At 40.4% G+C, this 14,295-nt stretch overlaps 2 protein-coding genes across 5 annotated transcripts in view; both read right to left on the bottom strand.

Annotated features, from left to right (window-relative positions):
- The window catches only part of prkcda (protein kinase C, delta a), a 29,844-nt gene that overhangs the window by 4,509 nt on the left and 11,040 nt on the right, over nt 1-14,295 (bottom strand). Inside the window, exons 14-18 of one of the 4 annotated variants that reach the window (XM_016675111.1) lie at nt 10,811-10,873; nt 8,366-8,504; nt 8,066-8,254; nt 7,271-7,399; nt 6,066-7,130 (exon numbers count right to left, since the gene is read on the bottom strand). In XM_016675111.1, coding sequence (XP_016530597.1) covers nt 6,972-7,130; nt 7,271-7,399; nt 8,066-8,254; nt 8,366-8,504; nt 10,811-10,873 — 679 coding nt within the window. In that variant the 3' untranslated portion in view covers nt 6,066-6,971. Of the gene's footprint in view, nt 1-6,065; nt 7,131-7,270; nt 7,400-8,065; nt 8,255-8,365; nt 8,505-10,810; nt 10,874-14,295 lie in introns of those variants that run through there. The other 3 variants (XM_007559663.2, XM_016675112.1, XM_007559666.2) reach the window with 3 other exon arrangements.
- Nucleotides 490-4,773, bottom strand: LOC103143215 (protein RFT1 homolog). Its single transcript, XM_007559662.2, has 10 exons — nt 4,565-4,773; nt 4,402-4,487; nt 4,191-4,313; nt 2,768-3,059; nt 2,421-2,555; nt 2,075-2,335; nt 1,856-2,000; nt 1,667-1,772; nt 1,332-1,581; nt 490-983 (listed from the first exon to the last, which is right to left on the bottom strand). The coding sequence occupies exons 1-10, from the start codon at nt 4,625-4,627 to the stop codon at nt 819-821; spliced, it is 1,626 nt and encodes a 541-aa protein (XP_007559724.1). The 5' UTR covers nt 4,628-4,773; the 3' UTR covers nt 490-818.

Here is a 14,295-nt window from a genome sequence, read left to right as displayed (position 1 = left end):
TATTACTCCGGATGGCTTTGTGTAGTAGGTGCTTCATTCCCATAACTATAACTGGTGGTCCTGGTTTTTTTCTGGTCTCTTTCCCACAAAGTCACTGGTAAAGCAAATGCTGCCAATAATTTTACTTTCTCTTCCTTTCCATTGAAAACTTTATCTGTGGCCCGTCCTCTTCTAGTGCCGTTTCTGTCATGGAGACCGGATTAAATTGAGCCATTTTAGCACATTTTCAGTTCTTTTCACATTAGCTGACCCAATGATTCTGAATTTTAAATAATGAACTGAATTTGACTCTATGGTTTATAACTAGGATTAAAATGTTACTGGAGGGGGTGCTGTGGTGGCGCAGGGGCTAAAGCACAACCCATGTATTGAGGCCTTAGTCCTCATGTCGGCGGTTGCAGGTTTGATTCCCGGCCTGGTGACATTTGCTGCAATTCTTCCCTCTTTCTCTCTGTTACTCGCTCAAAAGAAATAAACCAAACTGAATTCAAATTGTTAGATTTTTGTTTTGTTCGTTTAACTTAACATTTCATACACTTTTAGCTGTGAAGTGCAAAAAAACAAGGTTGGTAACAAAAAAAACGTATTTTTCAAGTACATTCATGTTTTCCATTCACACTTAAGATCCTGAACCACAAATAACATTTGGCAAACATTCAACACGGGAATGTTAGAGTAAAAACATACAAGGTCCAATTTAAAAATATATTCCCCCCCTGTTTGACAGGCAGTAACTGTTATTTAGTTGATAATCTGCTTGTTAATGTAAAACATTTTCATTTCTCAGCAGCAGCAGCAGTCGTCTTTGGTGTGGTTGGTTAGGTGTGTTTCTTTCTGTAGCGAGGCAACAGCTGAGTCCTCACAAACTGCACCAGCTGAGTCTCGGTGAGGAGAACAGCCACCAGGACGAAGAGGAGACAGACTCCTCCGACGCCGATATGGGCCATCCTGAACAGCCAGCCGCCGTCGCAGCAGAAAACAGCCTGACGGCCGAGAATTAACAAGCTGAATTTACAGAAATTAAAGCATTTCGTCGTCTTCATAAAATATTTATTCACCTCGAGTTTTATCGCACTGTCACATTTCAACCCCAAACTTCAACAGAGACCGTGGTGTTAATTTTTTTTTTTCATCTTTATGTGGAATACCTATTTCAAATCTTTTTCCAGTCATCACGTGAAATATGTTTGTTTCCATCGGATAAAATCCCAGTGAAACACATTAAAGTTTGTGGTTGTGATGTGAAAAAAAAAGATACTGAACGCACTCTAAATGTACAGAAATGTCTCTGAATATAAATGCATTATAAGATAAAACCTTTTCTTCAGTACCTCAGAGCCTGCAGTTACACCTGCGCTGATGATGAGCACCACCAGCAGGAGCGGGGAAGGCAAAAGGCCTCGCAGCGGTTTCCACTGACTGGACTGGAAGTAGCGGTGAATGTAGAGCAGGCTGTGGGAAATACGCAGGGCCATGTTCAGGCAGTTTGCCAGGATGAAGCCGATGCCACCGGCCCACCATGTCAGCATGTAGGACAGGAGGAGGAAGGACATGGACAGAGCCAGCATGACCAGGTTGTACCTGAGGACCGAACCCAAGCCGCGTTAGATTAAGAGATCTGAGGTCACGTGAGGACTATCGGCGTCTGTTTTGTCTCTGTTCTTACTTGTCGACTTCCTGTTGGCTCATGGCAGCAAACACGAAGCACTCCGTCACTCCATTCACAGCCAGCAGGAGAACGTAGCAGCTGTAGCACCGCAGCAAACCGGGTCCTTTAAGGAAGTCAGGAGCTTGTTAGTAAGATCAGAAAATAATCATTTATTCAGTTTTTAAGTGTTGTTTGTGGTACACGTACCTGATCCGCTGCTTAACATAGCGCCGCCATACAGATCCAGAGCCAGGTAAGAGTACGCATATCCAAACACTGCGATAATTAGTCCAATTACCAGCACCAGCTTCAGCAAACACTCCAGGACTTCTGCTGCAATCGCCACATCTTCCTGCGTGGAAAACCACAACGTTAAGAGACAAGAGCAAAGATTACCATCTCGAGGTTGCTTTTGTTCGTTCACACCTTTTTCTGGCTCTCCACGTCGCGTCCCCTCTCTAGCACTTTGGCAAAGAAGATGTAGAAGCTCTCCTCGATGGGCAGGAAGATGAAGCGTGCCACCATGGAGCCCAGGTTGTTGACGATGTCGTAGATGCCCTGGTCTCCGAAGCTGAGGACGTTCATGAAGGTCATGACGTAGCGCTCGCCCTCTGTCAGGATCTGCTTCAGGAACGACTGCTTAAAGAAGCTCCAAGTGAGCCGGGCCACGGTCCAGTCTACCAGCGGCTGCAAATACAGCAGACAGTCAGGATGGTACGGCAGGATTTTATTTAAACACTATGCAGTCGTGAAGCTGTTCTGGGTCAACAACCTCTCCATCAGCTCTGCTTGGCAGCAGATCTCTGATATGCTGCAGAGGGAAGGTCTTCTTTGCTGCTTCTTTGGAACCCAAGAAACGAATGAAGTAGACGACGTAGCACAACACCAGAAATCCAGTGTACACCAACTTAAAAAAAAAAGAAAAACACAATCCGTTGTAATCACTTCCATGTCTTTAAGTGAAACTTTAAGCTATAGATATTTTATTTTACAAATAAAAGTCTAAAAAGCGCGGAGAACATTTGTGTTCCCAACATGGACTACGAGCCAGCAAGTCTACATTGAAGATTGTGATTTGTGGGTATTGTATTTGTGGAGAAGTTCAGCTTTGTGTCTCACCTGGCCAGCAGAGAAGATGTAAAGACCCCAATCGGGGGCAAACACCACCAGCACCACAGTGACGCTGCACTTGGCGATCATAGCCAGGCTCTCAGCGATCACTTTGACTTGGACGAACATGTGCGCTTGAGCCAAGACCCAGAGGGGCTCGGCCAGGAGCTCCTGCACTCCCGACAGGGAAAACAGCACCACAGCAGGGCCGTAGTGAGGCACCTTCTGGGGATCTGGCACCTCCAGGAGCCACAGCCACACACATCCGAGAAGGGTGGCCCATAACACCCCGAGAGGCACTCTGAGAAATGACAAACACTAATCTGCTTGCGAATGGATGGATGGATTGTGTTGAACATATGAGGAATTGAAAATGTACAAGTAGATTTCTATTTAGCACAAAATTATGTGGAAACTTCACACTGGAGTTCAAGCAATGTGGATTCTGTTCCTTTTCTCTCATCCTCCTCATGTTGCACCTTAATTTTCAAATTAAATAACTAATGTACTGTTAAATAATAAAAAAAAAACACTTTAGACCATGGGCATGTAACCTCTACAGTTCATAGAGCCATTTGTACCCTTAATGCAGCTAAGAAAGAAAAACTTTAGAGCCACACATGTTAAATGACAACGTCCTGTTTTTGATGAATGTCTTCTACAGAAGGTTTGTAGTTATTTTTAAAGAGAGAACATTTTACTTTTCTTCTTAGGTTTTAAAATAAAATAAAATCCAAAACAGGACGTTACAAAAAGAAAATGAATACATTGTTTTCTATAGAATATGATTTGTGGAAAATCATAGATTTAAATAAACATAGTTTCAAAACTAATGATAACAAAAATATACTTTAGAAAATACAAAACTGCATGTTGTTATTTGGAATTTGGTGCTTAGAAACATTAGTTTTGTGTGTGTGTGGGTGTGTGTGTGTGTGTGTGGGTGTGTGTGTGTGTGTTTCTTGTTTGTTTTGTTTTGTTTTGTTTTCCAGATCTTATCCAGAGTTATAAAGAGCCATTGTGTGAGATCCAAAGAACCATTTGCGGCTCTGGAGCCACAGGTTGTGGACCCCCTGCTTTATACCTCAGCCCAGGCAAAAGACTCAATATTATCTCTGGTTTACACAAGGAAGGCAACTCATGTTGATGAGCTGCATCCACAGTTTAGACTGTGAATCCAGTCACAGTCCAAGCATTGTGAGTCAATCTCAAACTTTTCAGTAATCTTCACAATAGTCTCATTAATGCAGTTATTGCTGCTGGTTGCGAACCTCTTACCGCCACACTTTTTCCCTCTACTCAACTTTCTATTGCTATGGCTGGATACAGCACAAAGTGGTTACTGTCTGGTGTGTAAAAATGAACAAATCAGCATAAATCAGGTGTAATTGATCAACGACACTCGAACCTACTGAGATTAAATATGACTCACGTCAGCCATAGCAGGTTGATGACTTGTCTCCAGCTGCGGTTTGTCCCTGATTCTGCACTCAGACAGGCTCTCCTGAAAGCCTCTCTGGATAAAAACACTAGCGTAGAATACAGCAACGTAAGCCTGAATGTTGGAGACACGAAGGAGAAGCACAGGGTCACAACGGCAGGTGAACAGAGAAACTCTCACCCCCTCCAGCTGTTCTCCTTACCTGACGTTCACCACGCCGATCAGCTCTTTGGAGACAAACCGCAGCGTGAAGGCGTTAAGGAGGAAGGTGAGGACACGGAACATCACCTAGGAAACAGGAAGGGTTAAAACAAAACATGCATGTTTTGTGTCATACAACAGAATAGTGGAAAGTGTTTATTCACCTGTAGTAAAACGTTGTAGGACGCCAAAGTGGACGCATTTTTCAAGATGTCCTGCGTGCTCATTTTGGACCCTCTATAAAGTTCGGTTCGGACGTCAAAGAGGAACCGGCTGGTTTTTAAATCGGGAAAACATCATAGAGTCGCTACTTAGAACAGATCCTGCAAGTCGAGCAGTGGAACACAAGCACTTCCGTACACATTGTACGTAGTTACGTGGCGCGGTGACGTCAAAAGATTTGCGATTTCCATTGGTGGCGCTAGAGGGCGTTGCTCTCCCTTTTATGATTTAAAACAGTGCCTCTGTTAGAGGAAATGTGGCGTTTGTGCAGAGGTGGATAGAGTTGCCAAACTTTGCTCTCTAATAAGAGCGGGCCACTTCAACATATTTTTTTTACTCAAGTAAAAAGTAGTCAACCAAGAAATTACTCAAGTAAGAGTAAAAAAGCATTCCGAAAAAGGCTGCTTAGTGCCGAGAAACTTAGAACATAACTGGTTTGATATTTTGCAAGAAAGTTAGGTGCTAATTCTCGTTTTTTTTAAAGACTAAAGGCAGAAAAAAAATAAACATAAATGACACAGCTGCAAATAACCAAATTCAGGTAGAATAAACTTTTTTACATCAGTCTTTCTTAATATAAACTTTATAAAACCAAATTGTACAGAAATGTATGTTAGGATATTCAGGTTGATTACAGTATATAGTGTATATAAAAACATGCATGTTGGTCTCATCTGACCAGATCACCTTCTTCCACTTTTGTTGTTTTTTCCACCTGGTTTATGGCAACAAAACTGGATTTTCTATAGTTTTGTTTCAACCGTTGTTTTCTTCTTGGTACTCTGCAGCTCCTCCATGGTTACCAGAGTCTCCCTGAACACTGATTGGTGCTCCATTTAGGCGACTGGTCATTCTTTGGTTGGTTCATATTTTTATCGTTCTCTTTCCATTTCCAGATGACAGACTGTGCAGAGCTCTGTGATATTGGGTTATTACTAAATCATCTTTTAAACTTCTCCACTACTTTCTCCCTCTTCCTGTTTCTTGGACTGATGTTGCTTTTTCACTAATGTTCTCCAAGAAATCTCAGAGTCCTTCACAGAACAGCTAGATTTAGACTGAGAATAAATTACACACACGTGGACTGTATTTACCAACTATTGAATAAATTAGATTTTATTTTGGGATATTAAATCAGAGTCGAACACAATTACATGGCACGACTTTCAGGGTTGTATTTGTAGAAATGAAATGATTATTTCTTGCTGTTGTGTTTTTTGTTTTTTTTGTTGTTTGTCATAAAATGCTAATAAAATACACTGAGGTTTGTGATTATAATATGATAAAATGTGGGAAAGTGAAGGAGCATTTAGGAAGCCATTTAATCGGCTCATCTTGAAATGAATGTTAAAAATATTTGTTCCCAAAAACTAAGTGCAATCACAGATTAAAAAACAAAATAAATGTGTTCAGACTATAAAGTAGAAGCATGTATAACAAACATAATCCAACCCATGTAATCTTTTTAATAACAATGCTTTGTACCATAGATTAGATGTACATAAACCTAAGAGCTTCATTATTACAAACAAAAAAAAAAAATAAGCAGTCTTGGCAGCTGATGTTTTGCTTTTTAAATCAGATGTATACATGGAGATAGTAAAAAAAAAATTACATCATTACCAAACCAATATACATGATACAGCAATATACATCTAATATATCTATATACAGCAATTCAGTGATGTCCTGCTCCCTAACTACATTCAGATAACAATTATTAAACTCTCTTTAGTCATAACTTTACCACCGTCTATAGGCAGGAGCGTTCCGTACAGCAACGGGCGGCTGACTGCGTTTAAATTTGATCTTTTCATCTTCAGTAATCAACACAACCAAGGCTGAATCTTAAGTCAAAAGCAAGACTCCAGAGGTTTCTGACACATAACGTTCCTTATTGATCTACAGTTTGAAAACAGACATGTTGTTCTGAGCCATACACATGCACTCACCTGATTTACACAATTACTCTACAACAGTACAGTTCACACGTGAAGCCGTTTCCTCCCTTCATTATTTACCGTCTCCAGTTACAGTCAGCTGCATGTGACGAAGGAAACAAAAAGGCTGCAGATGGTAGCACTGACGTTACACGGAGTCAAAGTATTTTCAGCCTCCCACCATGTTGCTATTACTCATACAGGCTTTCGCAGCCGTAACCAATAATAAGCATGCACACAAATGCAATAACATCAATATATACAGTACAGGCATTATTTTCTATATGTACCAACAGAGAACAGTTTGCACCCGAAATGAAAGTTACATAAATACTGATTTGTTTGAGGAACACCTCATTTGTCTGAAAGCAGGGGAAACGTCCTCAGTCAGGTTGGTGCTAAAAACCAATCACTTCTCTAGAAGGTGCTCCATTTTGGGGTTTATGAACGAAAAGCCAGCAAATGCAGCCTGGTCCATGGAGTCTATGAAGTTCTTGTCGCTGTAAGACAGCCGCGCTTTCTCATTGAGGAACTCCCGATCGAAGTTACTGCAGTCGTTTGGAGCTTTCTGGAAACGAGAAGAAAACAAATCTCAGAGAAACTAAAAGAGAGTGGCCATCATCAGATAACAGTGCAGGGTCTGTGGTTTGTAATGTCTTTCCTCTGGAAAAAAAACACAAAAAAAAACAAACAAAGCGTGAAACACACCACTTTGGGCTTGAAGGGAGGTTCAACTTCTCTCCTCGCCAGGGCCTGCCAGTTAATGCTCTTGAAGAAGGAGTGCGACTGAAGCGATCCCACGATTCCTAGCCTGCGTGAGGGGTCTCTTTCAAACAACTGCATGGAGGGGGAAAAAAAAAAAGTTAGATTAAATTAGGACATGACATGTCTGCAATCCGATTTTAGTAAAATTATCATAATCATCGATGCTGCAAAGGCATAAAATCTTAGCAAGCATTTTGGTCTAGCGTCTAGTGCAAATATCTTAGAACACCTGAAATACAAAAAAACATCTCACAAGTATCTCTTCAGAAAGATGTAGGAGCTTGTTGTAAGCCAATAATTACTTAATATTGATGGAAAAGTACTAGTTCGACTAGCACAGTACGTCACTTATAAAACGGGAAAATTGTCTCGTTATAAGTGAAATAATCTGAGGTAATAAGAGACAAAGGGGTTTCAAAGGGTTCAGATATTTCACTCCACATGTAAAGAATCTAAACAATATTAAACTTTTTACTATTCTTTTTTTTTTCTCTCATGAGGACCTAGTTGTGTCTTTAATAAAGGTGGTGATGATGATATTTAATTTTTTTCCGCTGCACCTTTATTGTAAAAGACATTTGGATACAAGAGTATTACAAAGGATTTGTTCTATGAGTCAAAACACAGTGATGCACTAAACGCAATTTGACCTGGTTAACTAACCTTTCAAAGCTTACTCACACAGTTGCTAGTAACCTGCATCTCTTGTTGACTTAAAATGAGTCATGTGACACAAACCCGTTCCAGCAGGTCTTTGGCATCCTTGTTGATCCAGCGAGGATAGTGGGGCGTGTCCACGCGGATGGACTCAAACAGCTCATCCTCGTCGTCGCCGTGAAAAGGCGACTGGCCGATCAGCATCTCGTACAGCAACACCCCAAACGACCACCAGTCGACTGAGAACGAGTACTTCTGTCCCAGCAGGATCTGGGTCGAAACAGGAAGCGTTCAAGTCTGGAGCATTTTGAACAAACCGAGTCTGTTTCAAGCGGAAATCTTTCAGAACAAGGGAGGGCCTGTAAGCGCGATCCGGTTTACCTCTGGAGCAATGTAGTCGGGGGTACCGCAGAAAGTCGTGGCCCGATTCTCCCCGAACACGTTCTCCTTGCACATGCCAAAGTCAGCGATCTTTATGTGGCCCTCGTGATCCAGCATCACGTTGTCCAATTTAAGATCTCTGAAAAATTTAAAACAAAGAAGATTAGGATTAAATGAGATGAACCGCTGTCGGTTTCCAGTTACTATGTACAATTATTTTGGATGAAGGTAAGGTTCATCACATAATGAACCTTGAAGAATGATTTGATATTAATGCTAATGCAATAAAGTGTCAAGTGTTTGAATCCCAGCTGATTTATGACTAATTGAGTCCACTCCTGCTTTCAAGTAACGTTTGTACAGTCTAATGTTACATTTAATGCTAAATATTAGTTTTTTCCTATCAAATAGTTATTTCAATTCTCAGGATATTATGGTGTTTTTTTGTTATTGTTGTTTTTTTTTGACAAGTGGAACATTTGATAAACAGTAAAAACAAGCATTTATTATGATTTTCATGTGTGATTACTCAGATTAATTTGAGTAATTCAGTTAATTTTCTTCCTTAGATCTTTATTTTATTTTGAACATGTAAAATGTCAGAGAAAAATCAAGACAAATAAGAAAATGCAACAGTAAAAACACAATAATCATCAAACATAAAAAACCTTTCATATCCAGTACAAAAGGGAGTAGGAAGAAGCCAAAGCGTATTAAATCCCAATTGTCTCATACAAATATGTTCCACATTACACATCTAATTTTTACTAAGTGTCCCATTAAAAAGTGAAATTCATATATATTATAGGTTCCTCCCACACAAACTAATATATTTCAACTGTTCATGTTTATGATTGTGACTTATAATAAGCAATAAAAAGCCAGAGTTTGACTTCTGAGTATTAGAATGAAGAACAAAGACGATTCAAGTGACTTTCAATGTGGTATGATGGTTGTTGCCAGTGGGGCCGGTCTGAGGATTTCAGAAACTGAGGATCTGCTGGGATTTTCATTCGCAGCATTCTCTCTGCTCTACAGTAAAAGGTCTGAATAAATTTAGATGCAGTTATCTATGAATAAGCATGAATTGTTTATCTCAAAGTGCGATAAGGAGATTATTAAAGGTGATAATTTGATTACATAATATCAATAAAAAATGAGTTAAATACAGAAATAACAGAAAAGTGTGTCCATGTCCTGTACTGTAAATGCACTCAATGCTGGTCTGGGCTCTGTTTTCAAGAAGCACTGCCATCAGTGCAGCTTGGCATGAAGACAATGAAATGCAGCTTTTATTTTTCATCTGAAAGCAGCACTTTGCATAGTGAGCACCAGCCCAGTCCTTTTTATCTTGGTAAGATGCTTCAGTTGTCTCCTTTTCAGAAAAGGCTTAAAAGAAGGAATTTGACACTTGAAGCCCCGATCTTAGATTATACTGTATGGCTGCTCTTGAAGCTCTAACTCCAGCTGCAGTTCATGCCTTCTGTGCCCCAATCATTTCAAGGTTATGCCTGCTGCTTGTGCACCTCTTTCTAACATTTGTTTTCCTTCCACTCAATTTTCTTCTGATGGATACAGCACACAGTGAAAAAACAGCTTCTTTAGCAACAACCTTTTCTGGGTTACCCTTCTTGTGGAAAGTATCAGTGATGGTCAACTGTGAGATGATGTGGGTCAAAACATTTCTGAATTAAAACTCTGTTTTTATTAATGTCACGTAATATCACAGAAGCTGCTGAATTTGAGGTTCTAACACTTTGTAGTTGTGTTTTTATGGGGTTTTTTCTGTGATTGTATTTTATACAGTTATGATGAACTGATGAAGTTTTGTATTCTTGGATTATATTCAATGTTTTTTTTCTATATTATTTGGGTGGAGGCCTTATATAAGCCAACTAGACTTTTATCTCTTCCTGAACTGTCATTTTCTTAATATCTTAATATCTTTGTAGCTCAAGTTCAGCAAAATAAGCTGAAACAAAGCAATAATCATCAACATCAACATAAAAAAGCACTTAACATAATCGCTCTGGTACTGAACTATACGTCTGTAATATATCAAAATGCATCTTTATGTATTCTGTAGTTTCTCAAATCCGTTTATGATACAACAGTTGCATGCCAGTTCGCTCCTTCTCCTCAACATGCTTTTTGTGCGTGCAGTTTTGCAGTCACAGTTTTCCTAACAGCCTTTGCTCGTGACTGCTTTACCACACAATGGTATTTAAACTTTCTCGGCAGGGAAGTGTGTGGGATTACCTAACCAAGCAGTTTTTCTGAACTTTCAGTTCATTTACACTCGCAAACAACCGGCAGCTTGGCTGAAAGTAATGGTGTTAATAGAAATAATGGAAAAATAAATGTGTGTAAAGAGAAGAAAAATAATGTCTTTAAGCATGTGCTGTTAATTGAGACTTAAGTACTACACATATTTTTTGTTCTGACCTGTAGATGATTCCTTTGGAGTGCAGGAACTGAAGACCACACACGATCTCAGCAGAGTAGAACCTGAGGGGGGACGGCCAGAAAATCAGTGACTCGTTTCAGATGGAAAATTGCCGCCCGGCGCCGCGGTTGCCTCAGCGCAGAGCCGACAGCTGAACACCGCACTTGTTTCAGCGCGGACCTGAATTATTCAGGAGGACATTTGTTTGGTGTAGAAGACAAGTGACTAACACTCTCATAATGTGAAACCCAAGAGCTTGTGTGAGCTGAAAGATTAGCCTATCGCTGACCTGCTTCTCCTACCGAGCGACAGGTGGAACAATTCATCAGCGAGAGCAATCAAACAGACCGGTCCACCTCCTGCTCGCCCGCCACAAAGGATCCACTGACAGGAGCCAAGCGAGATGCCCTCTTATGGCTGCTCAATGTCTCACTTAACAGTGGTGATGAAAATGATCTTGTAGCTCCAGTACAACAATAATCTAATTGTGTAAATAAAAAGACCTCAGCATGAACAGAAACCTAAAATAGGATCTGGAAAGCAGTCCGGATTGCGTGCTTAGCTTCTGCACCGCGAACGTCGTTAAAACGTTGGAGCAGACTCTCGTTTACAGCTTAACAGGTCAAAAGTATGTACAGAGAGAACCGGTTTTGTGTTAGTAAAAGAGGTCATTTGAAACTCTAAAGGAAAAGTGTTGCATAAGCAGATGCTACAGATAACTGCACAGCTCTCCATTTGACTGTGACAGCATGTGCAGTCACACACACAAAATAATAATAAACAAACTAAGAGAGTCTTTGTACCAAATTCATGCCAAAAACCTGCAAACTCCTCCACACGTGTCATGCAAATACTCGGTGGTACGGGAAGCTGTGCAGAAACAGGAAAACGTACACAGAAGTTGAGTGAAGAAATGGTTCTCGTTTAGGCCGGGCGTCTCGGACAACTTGCAGACCACCAAAAACAGGATGTGTATATTGTGTCACAGCGACAAGAAAGAGCCTTTTTAGGACTAAAGTAAGGAGTTTCGAATTCAACTCAAACGAGATCACAGCTCCACACTAGAAACAAAAACGCTACAAAGCACATAGAAAAACTTTAAAAAGGCACCAGTTTTTCTAATTTACTGCCACAGTTGTATTTTTGACAACACAGACCCAAACACAGATATTTTGTGTAATTTCATTCTATGCACCCAACCACAAACTTTAGGGGGTAAACCTGTGCAAATCTTTGTTTGCACATATAGAGAATCATCCAACCAAATGCAGAAACACGATGAATTTAGGCATTTAGACACGAAGAAGACAACGTGATGGAGTTCAAGCTGAGTATTAGAATGAAGAGCAAAGACGATTCAAGTGACTTTCAATGTGGTATGATGGTTGTTGCCAGTGGGGCCGGTCTGAGGATTTCAGAAACTGAGGATCTGCTGGGATTTTCATTCACAGCATTCTCTCTGCTCTACAGTAAACGGTCTGAATAAATTTAGATGCAGTTATCTATGAATAAGCATGAATTGTTTATCTCAAAGTGTGATAAGGAGATTGTTAAAGGTGATAACAATGGCAACAATGACTCAAAAACCATTCTGGCACCAAGTTATCCAGAAACACCAGCTCTAAGCAAACAGCAGCTGTCACTCCCGTCAGCTAAGACCGGAAAAGCTGAGGAAACAATCCACACAGCTTCACTAAAATCAAACATCATCAGATTGAAAAGCATCGTCTGGGCTGATGAAACTCGACTTCAGCAGCAACATTCAAAGCTAAATATTCAGCATTCAGCACCTAAAAAAGTATTCAATGGATGTATTTGTACCATCCACATGATTAAGCTATACCAAAAATAATGTTTACAGGAACTGGGACAGAAATGTGAGAAATGCTGAAGATTGTGGTCATCACAAAATAGCATCCGAACACATCTGAAACAAACCGACAAGAAAGAGGATCTCCAGCTTGTCAGCAAAGGTGACAAAACTATTCAATTTAAATATTTTTGACGATAAACAAAAAATATTTAAATTGGGGTTATCGACTCTTCCTCTACAGATTGATATAAACGAACTATTCACAGAAAATCTTCCAAATTCCTTGAATAAACTAGAGTGCTAAACTAGAGAGGGACAGAGACATCAGCTGGTGCCAGGAACCAGACGATTGGTCATCATGCTGTTACTCATCGACACTAGTTTTCAGACTAGTTGAGAAATGTCTGCAGAGGCAGCTGTGTGTGGAAAAAGCACGATTTGTTGATCTCAAAGTGTGATAAGCAGACTGTTAAAGGTGATACAATGGCAACAGTAGCTGTGCGAGTGAGCAAGAGTTTCAGCAGAGAGCGTGAAGGTTGAGCTTCTCTGTTACGGAACATTGTGGGTTTGTTTTATAAAGATACATGCGAACTAACTCGTTATTCCATCTTAGTTTGAACACATCTTAGTATTTTAACCCTGCCAGCCCGAACGTAGTGGCGACGATCGAGCCCAAGTTGCAGTACCGTAATTCCGCCACACGTTGCGCTACCTGAAAAATTCCAACGGTTTCTGAAAGGTGGGGGCGTTGTGCTTTCCAGCCCATCTCGGGTTATTACGGTAATTTCACCCCAGCAGTAGCAGCGAGTGAAATTAATCTGAGGGGCAATCTTATAATAGACGGTAAATTGCGAAAATAACTTGCTAGATATTAAAAGTTCCAGTTGTTATTGATAAATGGGCAAATATATATTTACTCACAGGACATTTAAATAACTGCGTACAATTAAAATAAGCAAAAACATCCAGGCGGACATTTGAAACACAGGACTAAATGCAGCTCATACCGTTTTTATATATCATTGTTCTTAAAGAGAAGTTCGATTATTTTTGGGAATCAAAAGCCAAAAACTACCCACAGTTCATTTATAATTATTAGAATAAAGGTTTTTAATCTTTTTAGGAAAAACAGACAACATACAAACAAACTTGATTGACAAAATAACGTAAAATACAACATGGTGATGAAGCCGACTCTGCCCATCTCTTGAGGGATCAAATATCCAACATGAGGCAGGAGGATTTAACAGCTGACAACACAGGATTAGAGTTTCATGTTAAAGTACAGTGTTGCTCATGTCCAACACACAACTACTGGTTTAACTACAGGAGATGTAACTGGGAGACCAGTCACTGTATGCAGTAACCTCAGCAGAGACTTGGGCTCCTCTTGGGGAATCCCAAAGCGTTCAGGCCAATCGAAAGGATTTCATCCTAACTGGAAGGCCGAGCAGCTCAACTGGCTCCTCTCGATGTGGAGGAGCAGTAGCTCTACTCCGAGTCCCTTCAGCTTCTTACCTCATCTGTAAGGAGGAAACTCATGCAACAACAATCTCAATCTTTTGGTCACTGAGTCAGCACTTTGCAAAACCACCTCGTGTGGAAATTACAGCTGAAAGTCTCACGTTATCTCTCCAGCAGCTTTGAACATCGAGAGGCTGGCATATTTTC

Source organism: Poecilia formosa, unplaced genomic scaffold, assembly GCF_000485575.1.
Source record: "Poecilia formosa unplaced genomic scaffold, Poecilia_formosa-5.1.2 Scaffold106, whole genome shotgun sequence".
Lineage (NCBI taxonomy): Eukaryota > Metazoa > Chordata > Actinopteri > Cyprinodontiformes > Poeciliidae > Poecilia > Poecilia formosa.
The sequence above is the reverse complement of the archived record's forward strand: the minus strand, read 5'-3'. Positions and strand labels throughout refer to the sequence as shown.

Coding starts and splice junctions, on each gene's coding strand:
- LOC103143215 (XM_007559662.2), bottom strand. CDS start 4,627: ATGAGCACGCAGGACATCTTGAAAAATGCGTCCACTTTGGCGTCCTAC. Junction 4,314..4,401: donor ATCGGCGTGGTGAACGTCAG/GTAAGGAGAACA, acceptor TCCAACATTCAG/GCTTACGTTGCTGTATTCTA. Junction 1,773..1,855: donor TATGTTAAGCAGCGGATCAG/GTACGTGTACCA, acceptor ACTTCCTTAAAG/GACCCGGTTTGCTGCGGTGC.